Consider the following 11,599-nt stretch of genomic DNA (forward strand, 5'->3'; position numbering starts at 1 on the left):
CATAAACCTCGAGTCTCTATCTAACAGAACTGATAATGGTATCCCATATGTTGACACAATTTCAATCAAATACAACTGAGCTAACTTAGTCAACGAAGTTGTCTCACTAATAACTAAGAAATGTGCACTCTTTGTCAATCATTCTACTATCACCCTAATCATTTCGATTCCCTTTCTAGGTCCAGGGTAACTTTATCACGAAATCCATCGTTATATATTTCCATTTCCACTCTGGAATTTCTAATTGACATAAGGACCCATAAGGTATCTGGTGTTTAGCTTTCACTTGAGCGCAAATGTGACACTTTTCCATGATTTGCGCTATGTCTATCTTCATTTTAGGCCACCAGTACAACACTTACAGATCGTGATTCATTTTCGTACTGCCCGGATGAACAGATAATCTCGACTTGTGCACATCGTTCAAAATTATATCTCTCAATCCTCCAAGACAAGGAACCGAGACTCGTTCATGATAAGTCTGTAATCCTCGAAAATCATTGATTAAATCCTCTTTTCGGTTTCACCTTTAGCTCGGATTTCAGATGTTCATCCCTCAAAGCTTCTAGTTGTGTTATCTTTAGATGGTTCACTATATCAGATACAACCTCCTTTGATGCATATTCATCTTTTTCTGGGAATAAATATAATGTAAACTCTTATGGTCAGTGTAGATAACACAATGCGTACCATAAAAATAATGCCTCCACAATTTTAATATGAAAACCACTGCAACCATTTTTAAGTCATGTGATGGATAATTCTTTTCATTTGGTTTAAACTATCGAGAAGCATACACAGTCACACATTCTCTTTGCATCAGTACACAACCCATACCTAATAGTGACACATCACAATACAAGAAAAATTCGTCTATTCCTTCGGGTAAAGCTAACACTGGTGCTGATAGTTTCAATTCTTAGAACGCACTTTCCAGTTCCTTGCCACATCGAAAAGACACATCTTTCCTGCCTAGTTTTGTCAAGGGACCTGCGATCTTAGAAGAATATTTAATAATTCGTCTGTAGTAACCGGCCAATCCCAGAAAACTCGTGATCTTGGTAGGATTCTTTGTTGAATTTCAATTCATCACTACTTCAATTTTAGATGGATCTACTTTAATACCTTCAGCACACATAATATGACCTAAAAATTGAACCTCACGCAACTAGAACTCACACTTGAAATTTTTTACACAGAGTCTCTCTCGTTTCAAAAGTTCTAACACTTGCTGCAAATGCTCTGCATGTTCAGATTCGGTTTTTGAATAAACCAATATGTGATCATTGAATAAAATCACCTTCGAAATGAATAAACCAAAAGTGTTCACACTCGTTAAAGCACCTCCGAATTGAATTTCGAAGTTAGCTGACATTAGTGCCATTGAAATGAAGTTGAACTCTATATCTATGTGTGTGTGTGTAGTTGCAGAGTGTGTTTTTTCTTCATTCTTCAGTATGTAGTGTGTATATATATATATATATATATATATATATATATATATATATATATATATATATATATATATATATATATTGTTCAAGTTAAAAAACAACCGTTGCAAAATTTATCCATTTTACTCAAAATTATATCTGGCCAACCAAAAACAATGATACACGTCGACAATTTGATCCAAACACGCTCGCCACTTTCACATGCAGGAAGCAAGCACGCCGGCGATTGAACCCTGCAACACGCCTTGTTACCGGCTTGTTGCGGCGTGTTGGAGCTAAAACGCATGTAACACGGGTTGTTATTCATGGTCTTGTGAGTGTTACGAAAATGAAAATGGCAAATACAATCAACCCAATCGTATACATGTATCATTAACATTTTCCTACATATTCATCTCCTTCAACCATTAAATACATTGTACATGCCTTTTTAAATATACGGGAAGTTAGTTATAATGATGATATGACCAGCGGAGGTGATCTACATGTGATGTTGATGTGACAACGTAAACATCCATCACTGATATCATCGAATACAGGTTTATATATGTTTGTTCGTCATGTATAAGGAACTTGCATCTTAAAGTGTATGTGGATAGGTTGTCATCAAAATTTTCAATGATTTAAAGTCTTTGATTGGATTGAAGTTTTGTGACGAAAACTATGAAAATCTGAAAATGTATGAGTGTAATAGTGATTCAAAGATTAAAAGATACCAAGTTGAATGATACATACGTTGCTTTTGAAAACAGAAGATGGAGTATACGTTAGTTAAGGATTTATTTTATGAAACGCATGTATTAGTAATTAGTAAATAAGCTTATTAGAGAAGCATTTCCCTAATGATATTCATAATAATGATAATATAATAATAATAAAAATAATAATAATAATAATAACACTTATAATAATAAAAATAATAATCTTGATTACATACATTAACCTTGCATCAAAGTTGCAATATATTTTCATTTAAAGTTAGATCTATTTTAAAAATACTTGAATCTTAAAATAAAATTAAAAATGAATCAACAAGGTTAACATTTAAAAACAAGAAAGTAAAGGACAAAAGTTGAAAAAGATAAACTACAAAGCCTAGAGATTGGTACTGGGCTAGTGGAGATAGAACACAAACCATTATGCCTCAAAAAGCTACACCCAAATCAAAAGGCTTTTATAAAGGTTATGAAACACTTGTACTTTTCCCATTAGCTAGTTGTACATTTTTTTACTGTGGACCCTAGAAAAAAGAGGGATTTTGCATCAAAACCAGTCCAGTATTATGTGCTGTAAAAGAAGAGCAAAAGCACATTGAACAAATGTATCGAATTCCCCCTCCATTAGTAATCAAACCACCACTTCAAAGCTACAAAATCTTACCTACTAAAATCTAATTCTAATTTGTAATGATTTTTTGACAACAAATAATGAATTAGTACTGCTGCTGTTGTAGCTGAAAATTAGTTCCTGTGACAATAAAAGTCAAAATGACTGACCACTTTGGTTAACTTCATATCTATGATTCCAAAAGTAAAAGAAGAGAAAAATAAGATCCAAAAAAGAAAAGGGCTGTAAATCTGTAATGTACAATAGATTCGAGTAGTATAAGCATTTTTAACTTAACAAATGCATATAGAGGTCAAATCGTAAAAATTAATCGTATAGTAACTCAATATAGTCCCACAATCTTCCACCATAAAGCTCCGATTAATCCCCATAGCGCTATGTTGATTAACGCCATAATGATCCCAAGTTTAAAAACATCCGGGAGTTTTACATAACCAGCTGCAATATAACATGAAATTCCGTTCACACTAACATTTAAGATAACTGTCCGTTTGCCGTTCAAAAAAAAATGTAAAATTTAATTCATAAAACCAACATATTTTTTCCCAAGAATAATATAATATTATTACTGAAAAAATAACTTTTGGTAGTCATATATGACATACTACCCTTTTATGAGAATATCAAAATATTCCATTCAAGCCAAACTAACCCATTAAAATTAAGGGGTCCTGACCCATACCCATTTGGACCACATCTAGTTATCAAAATTGAAAAAGTTAGGACAGAAAAAGTACCTCCATAGTATACAGCAGCCTGACCACTACTGTAATGAGTGAGTGCACCAAAAAGATTTGTGTTGTATGCCAAAACTAAGGCAGAAAGAACACCCGGGACCTTAGCGGATAGATGCATTGAAAGGAATGCAGAATATAAAGCACCAACGTGAGCTGTTTGACCCGCGAATAAATAATGAATGAAGAAATAAACGGCTTGAAGAATAAGAAGCTCGATTTGCCACCCGATTGAAAGAGATTTAAGAAAGTTGGCTACACATTTAGACAACCATGGTACAACACCTAGAGTTGTGAGTTGAGATGCCATGCCAATGAGTACCGCGAACCAAGCTAATGTATCCCATGCTGATTTTTCGCTTAGGCAATCGTCCCAAGTTAGTACTCCTAGTATTAATAGGATTGATAAACCAAGCATTGCTGCAACCACACTTGATATGTCTAGACTCTCTCTGCATCCACACATTAAGTTTGTAAGATTCAAGAAATATTAACTAGCAAGATTACATTCCTATTCCTATTTCTAATAATGTTAAAGTAGAGCAGTTTTTTTTATTACATCAACATTCATATTTGACGAACTTAATTAATTATCAAAATCTATGTACACAATAGGGTCGTGACCTAGTACTAAAGACTGGTCTCAAGTTCAAGTTCGAATATTAGGAGAATATAAATATAATCCCTTTATGGTCACAGAGGTTCACTTGTGACGCCTTAGTCGGTACAGGCTACCCACAAATCGAGTGGTCGGTCTAAGATTAGTCGGTTCGCAAAGCAGATCGAATACTTAGGTAAGTAAAAAAAGTGACATATTTGTGATTCTTGATCCTACACTATAAGATTATTACACTATGTTTGGGTATTAATAATGAGATATGTTACACCCACATAAATTTCACATAGAATAATTTGCAAAATGACATAGCATATGAGATGTAACAATCAAAATCTTTTGTTGTTTATATCTCCCATCTTTTTCCTCTAATTTAATTGGTACAACTTTTAAATTTAGATATTTTGTTGTAAAAACTTTGTGATTTCTCATTAATAATCATATATTTATTTTATTTTTCATAAAACATATTCTTTTTGCCTTTGTTGATTTTGTTAGTTAATTCGTAAAAAACAAAATAATTTGGACTGTTTATGACCGGTTAAGAATGTAACACACAAACTGGGCCATCTCCTATAGTTCACAGATTGGGCTTTTAACTGGGCCATGTGTACAATAAGTTTGATCCTAATAAATTAGATCTAAACTAAATCCAACTTACCCGGAGATCCATAAAGCAACGGTGACAAGCATGGTTCCGATCATGATCCATTCATCACTTTTCACCTTACCCATTTGCTCTAGTTTATTTCGAGCCAAGATAGGTGCGTCTGGTGTATGTTTTGTCTCAGGCGGAAATATCTTATATATGATAAACGGAGTTAATACTAGCGTAACAGTTGCTGGGAGACATGAAGCTTTGAACCATGCGATCCACGGGCTTTTGATTTTCACCCCTAAACTATCAGCTAATTTGATACACAACATGTTCTGAGCCGCGGCTGTTAAGAAAAGTGCACTTGAGCTACTTGATGACTGTCATAAACATGTGTTAAACGCGTAAACAAACTAGTATTGATTTAGAATTACAAATATAATTGCATCGGTGTATTAGTAGCCTATACGGGGTAACGTTCTAACAACTAAGCTACTAGAGTCTAGTTTCTTGTATAACCCTTACTAATCGGGCTACGATTAAAAAAAAAAAAAAAAAAAATCCTCTCGTTTCTTGTTACGAGCATGGATAGTTGACCCATGGATTAAACCATATTGGTTTAACGGGTCAAACGGTAACCGTTATTAAAGTCAGTTGAAGAATAATAGATCTGGTTGTATGTGTACTTCCAAGCATGACCATGCTCCCATTATCTGTTTGCATTTACTTCAGTTATGCATGATCTTGTACTTTAAGAAGTAGTTTTATTATTTGTTCTAAGTATCTGTTAGGTAGTAGTAACCGTATGTCTTTAATAGTATAAATATGTATTACTTTGTTTAAATTGATATGAATGAAAAGTATTTTGGTTTAGCCAAAAAAAAGTCTGTATCTCTCTATTTTCTTTGGAGATTGGTCATCTCGAATCGGCTTCTATCATCGGATTTCGCGGTCGACTCGAAGGGACCGTATCAATGATGCTTTCATTGAGTCAACGTGAGTTCCTCGCGACTTGCGTTGAGAAAATGAGTGCCCTCGTTGAGCAAATGAACAAAAAAATGGATAAGTTGATCGAGACCAACACCCGACTTGATTTGTTGGCCAAGCAACTCTCAACTTATTTCGCCACCAAGAACCATCAACTCGAATCCATCTCGCAACAACTAGCCATACGCACCATCAAAACTGCCAACAACATTCCCACATTCACCAAAAGTGGAAGCCATGAACCACTTACACCCACTTGCGACCTCAACATCATTGCCACAAACCTCCATGTTCCTATACTTGACACCACTTCTACCTTCACCAAAATTGTTAGCAATGAAACCCACAAACCCCCTGAAATCAGCCCCCACCGCCTCCTGCCACATTACCATCACCAAACCCGTCATTATTGAACCACTTAGACAACCCCTATCATTCCTCCACCTGAATCAATAACCGAAACAGTTGCTACACTGAAACTTATGTGTTTTGGTTCACAACTTCGGTCGTTATGTGGTACGGGTCACATCTCCGGCCATCCACTTCTCCTTCTCGTCAATTATGGCCAGAAATGCGAGCCCCCAAAGTTTGTAGTTCTTCCCAATCCACATGAACCACCATGGAAGCTACCACAAGTCATCGAATTATCACCGTTTCGAGCTTATGAACGACCACCGAGGAAACCACCATGGAAGATATCTACAACCTTGAGGACAAGGTTGATTTTCAACCGGTGGGTATTGTTACGAGAATGGATAGTTGACCCATGAATTAAACCATATTAGTTTAATGAGTCAAATGGTAGCCGATATTAAAGTCAGTTGAAAAATAATATATGTGGTTGTATGTGTACTTCCAATCAAGACCATGTTCCCATTATCTGTTTGCATTTACTTCAGTTATGCATGATCTTTTTTTATTATTTGTTCAAGTCACTGTTAGGTAGTAGCAACCGTATGTCTTTAGTAATATAAATATGTATTGCTTTGTTTAAATTGATATGAATGAAAAGAATTTTGGTTTATCTCTCTATTTTCTTTGGAGATTAGCCATCCGAATCGGCTTTTATCATCGGAGTTTACGGTCGGTCGACTCGAAGAGACCATATCATTTCTTCTTATGTATTGTCTATTGTTGTTTGATAATAGGAAGCTTAAGCTAAAAAATAGTTCATATTATAAACGGATAATGTTTTTTTCTATTTGACTTTCCGGAGGAGCACACATTTGGGATGCAGAATGCCCCCTAATTATATAGTGAGCAATTCCAACTTCCAAGGCTATTACTGGCCCCACCTAAAGTTATGTTAATGGTGATGCTAAGACTTATCTTAAAGCAGCGTTAGCTAAGTTGGATTAAAAAAGTGACGGAAGGTAATGAAGGTAACGCAACGTGAGTCACAAGCGTCAATCACATATGTGACTAAATATCACGTTAGAGCACTGGGAGTTACTGGGAGTGGTGAGTGAGGTCACTTGACATGTCAGGCGTGACTAGTGAGTCAGGAAAAGTGGGGAGTGGTGACCTATGTCAGTTAATGTGTTAGTTAGTGTGTTAAAATAATATTTTATTATATTTAATAATTTATTCCTTTTGAGAAAAAAAAGCAAAAAGAAAAAAAATGGGGTAAACTTACGTCGCCTCTGTGACTGACATGGGGTATATTTGGGAGACTGACATGGGGTAATATGGAGTGGGGAGTGGTGTCACTTGTGACTAGGTGGGGGACGGAGCATGTGACATACTCCACTCCCATTGCTCTAAGAGCACTGGTAGTGGTGACTGAGGTCACTTGACATGTCAGGCGTGACTTGTTGAGTCAAGAAAAGTGGGGAGTGGTGACCTATGTCAGTTAGTGTGTTAGTTAGTGTGTTAAAATAATATTTTATTGTATTTAATAATTTATTCCTTTGAAAAAAAAAAGCAAAAAGAAAAAAAAATGAGGTAAACTTGCGTCGCCCCTGCGACTGACATGAGGTATATTTGGGAGACTGACATGGGGTAACATGGAGTGGGGAGTGGGGTGACTGATGACTAGGTGAGGGACGGAGCAAGTGACGAGCTCCACTCCTATTGCTCTAATGATCACAAATTCAACCAACCAATTATGAATTAATATTATTATATTTTTGTTAATAAATTTTTTTAATAATTTTCAATTATTACATCACCTTATAAATATCTTACACAAAAATTTGACCTTTCAAATTAATGAAGGTCAAATATACTCACAATCAAAATCCCACTTTTCACCAAAAAGTACATGATTTCTCTCTGATGTCACTGTCAGGGTTATAATAGTCTAATATTTTTTTCTTAACATTTTATAAATTCTACCATTATTTTGGCACGATTGAAAGAAATAATAGTATAAGAAAAAGACCAAAGGACCATTAGTCTGACAGTATTGTGATAACCCTTGTAACCAAGTGGTTGAGGATTCAAGTCATATTGTGGACATATTTCGTAGATTATTATAAATATTTGTCCATTTGATCGAACCTAAAAACAGATGTCACGAGTTCGAGTGCTAAATTTGAGACAAATTGGATTGATCGATTGTTTTAACTCCGATAAACGTGTCAACGTAGTCGTAATTTGGATTTACGAGGGTGTAAAACAATCGATCGGATTAATCTGCTCAATTAGATTGATCAATTTATATCTTAGGTGATGAACTCAGATTAAGATATCAGAGTTCAATCGGAATTGAGTAAACTTGTGTATGAGATATGATTTTGGCAGAGTAAGTTTACAGTAATCGCGTCGGTCAAAGTGAATGAACCAATGGGTCTATTTATAGGGGCAAAGTTTGTTATGTAGATGGCTGATGTGCCACACGTACCATTTGTGATTGTAACAAACCGGTGTAACAAACTTTTGTATTTTCATAGGCTTATGTGATACAGACGCTCCACTCGTGTGCCAATGCCTAGATATTTTGATGCACGTGTGCATATAATCAAATAGCCGGCCCACTTGATCAAATTAAAGGGCTTACATGTAAACACATCTAGTGTTTCTTCACGAAACCTTCTATCCGGTATCTTGCATGTCTGCTCACGGTGTCATTTCTTTGTCTGCAAGTGTCTTCTTGTTTCTTCCCAACGTACTCTTCCCGGAAGTAGTGTCGGCTTCATTTAGGGCTCTTGCCGGTTTCAAATTCTTTATAAAAACATATAATAAAATAAAGATTACTCCGTATTTGATATGGAGCAAATCATTAGGTGTATACGTTTCTCTTTAAGACTCCTTGTAGCGGTGTTGTGCAACGGCGTGGGGGGTGACATGGCACTCGACGCCGCCCCCTTCTAGCCGTATCAAGGCGTGGGTCATCCAAGAAAATGGAGCGTGCCTGAGCCTGCAACGGGGATGGCAACGGTGTTGTTTGCTTTTTTAAATTTTTTATTAATTTAAAAATATTATTTTATATCCCTTTTAATACCTAACCCAATTATATTTTAACACGTCATCATAATACTCTTAACCCACACCAAAAACCCACACCACCACTACTTCATAAAAACAACACACACGTCATAGTCATCAAAAAGGTACAAAAAACAACTCACGCCCCCAACCCACGCCCACAGTAGTATAAAAAAGGAAAGAATTATGGCAAAGTGGACCCTCACGTCATGTCATGTCACATTGGTTGATGATGGATACCTATTTTGTTTGAGAATATTCGAGAGTTAACAAAAAGAAGAAACAAATCAAAGTATTATTGGGCTCTATTATAAGTCATAAATATGTATATATCCGTTTTAAAGACACGTTTATTCAAGGAAAGACTACAAAACAAGGTTAATAAAATAAGAGATATTAACATTATTTCTTAGTTTTAATTCTTCCACATCCATCCATATGAAACTAATTTAACCTTATTCTTTCATACACGACCATAAAACTGCCACACTATTTTTTTTTTTTTTTTTTCTTTTGCAGATTGTATGCCAATAATAGTGCTAAAAGTTGTCACTTAAGTTCCCGTTGATTATTTTGCCAATTATCCCAACTGTTGACTTTAGGTTAGTGGTACTATAATGTTCCATTTTACAAATCAATGATGACAAAAAGCATCTTTCGAGATTAGCATTGAATTCATTCATGTACATTTACCACAAATGGATAAGAACAGAATATTCGACCAAATCACATTGCTTTGCTGGTTTTATTAAACCAGACACATTTCCTTTTTACATGTTTGTTAACAATTTTCCGTTCATTTACAATCACATTTTTTAAATATAAGTCGCAGTTGGTTAGAATAATAAGGTCACCCATCGAAGATTGCATAAAGAGCGAGCATAAAACTCCTAAAGTATCTCAACTACTAGTCAACAATTCAAAACAAGGATTCAAGTCTTTCTTAATAATTTTTTTTAGCTATTTATCATGCTACATATCACGTATATAGCGACGGAAATTAAATTATACAATCACTATTAACAATAAAAATACTTGGCAATTATATGTTTATGTTTATTTTATTGTAATGGAGATTAAACTGTACAACATTTTAATATACGTCAACAATATTTGTATATAGTTGTCGTTAACGGTCATAAAAATGTTATACAAATAAATTTCCATTATTGTTATATTAATTTATGACCATATGTTATACATAATTTTCATGCACGTTAACGACAGAAATTAAATTAATACCACATATTAGAAAAATTACTTACCTGAAACTGTGATTGAATAAGAAAAGCACCAAGTTTCCTCTCCGAACCATCTTTAGGCCTACTTTCACCTGCGATCGCTAACGAATTAATAATCGGCAAAAATATTCCGCCAGCTCTGGCCGTCGTACTCGGCATCGCAGGCGAAATAACCGCTTCGCACATCGCTAACCCGTACGCCAACCCCAACGTACTCTTCCCTAACCACCGTACAAAATACATTGCTAACCGATCACCCAACCCGGTTTTCACAAACCCTCTACTGAAAAAAAACGACACAACAATCAACCAAATCACTTCATTTGTAAACGCCGCAAATGCGTCTTTAAACGGGAGCGTTTTAGTCACAACTGATATTGTTAAACACACAAACGCCCACGCTCCGACGGGTAATGGGCCGAGGATTAAACCCGATATTGTTGTTAGAAATATAGCGAATAAACGCCATGCTTGTTTTGACACTTCGTTTGGTTTTGGTATAGCGAAACACACGATGAGCCCGACTGTTAGTGAGATTGCGAGTGGGATCGGTTTCGCTCCCGGAAAGTTTGGAAAGCGGATGGTGCGACGGCGAGTGGTGGTCGGTGCACCGATAGTGATCACGGTCGGGTTGTTCGGATCCGACATTTGGTTTTTATCGGATGAAAAAGTGGAAAATGAGAATGGAAGTGTGTGTGTCTATGTGGTTGCTAAATAATTTGGAGTGAATGCAAATTCAGTAACTTTTAGCAACAGATTCGGTCATGAGTGAATAATTGAATTTGCAAAATGTTCGCCTTTTAAGTAAAGGGTGTAAAATACAAACAGGGATATTTTTGGCAGAAGAATTACAGGTTTATAGTCTAATTTGACGGAAATTTTTGCTTATTTTTATATTTGGATCTAGAAAAATTCACACCAACTTTGCTACACCAAATACTGACCGCTAGCTTTGCAACCTTTATTTTCGGGTGCAGCTGTTTAATACTCTTGCTATGTTAAAAATATTGTCGCATTCTATTGTTTGTTAGAATTATATAAATTTAATATTAATAACTGTATTACAATATTTCTTTATATTTTAAAGGGAAGTGATATGTACACAACTTTTTTTTGTTATTTACACAACCAACATGTAAGACCTGGATTCTGACTCTGCCCAGTCGCGCGCCGCGCGGGATCATGGCGCGCCGCGC

At 35.6% G+C, this 11,599-nt stretch overlaps 1 protein-coding gene across 1 annotated transcript; it reads right to left on the minus strand.

Moving 5' to 3' along the window:
* Positions 1-3,003: 3,003 nt before the first annotated feature.
* Positions 3,004-11,234, minus strand: LOC139856996 (dicarboxylate transporter 2.1, chloroplastic-like). Its single transcript, XM_071845707.1, has 4 exons — positions 10,428-11,234; positions 4,813-5,126; positions 3,539-3,987; positions 3,004-3,239 (listed from the first exon to the last, which is right to left on the minus strand). Exons 1-4 carry the CDS (start codon positions 11,049-11,051, stop codon positions 3,124-3,126), a joined length of 1,503 nt encoding a protein of 500 aa, XP_071701808.1. The 5' UTR covers positions 11,052-11,234; the 3' UTR covers positions 3,004-3,123.
* Positions 11,235-11,599: the final 365 nt, after the last annotated feature.

The sequence above is a fragment of the Rutidosis leptorrhynchoides genome, chromosome 7, assembly GCF_046630445.1.
Source record: "Rutidosis leptorrhynchoides isolate AG116_Rl617_1_P2 chromosome 7, CSIRO_AGI_Rlap_v1, whole genome shotgun sequence".
In the NCBI taxonomy this organism is placed as follows: Eukaryota; Viridiplantae; Streptophyta; class Magnoliopsida; order Asterales; family Asteraceae; genus Rutidosis; species Rutidosis leptorrhynchoides.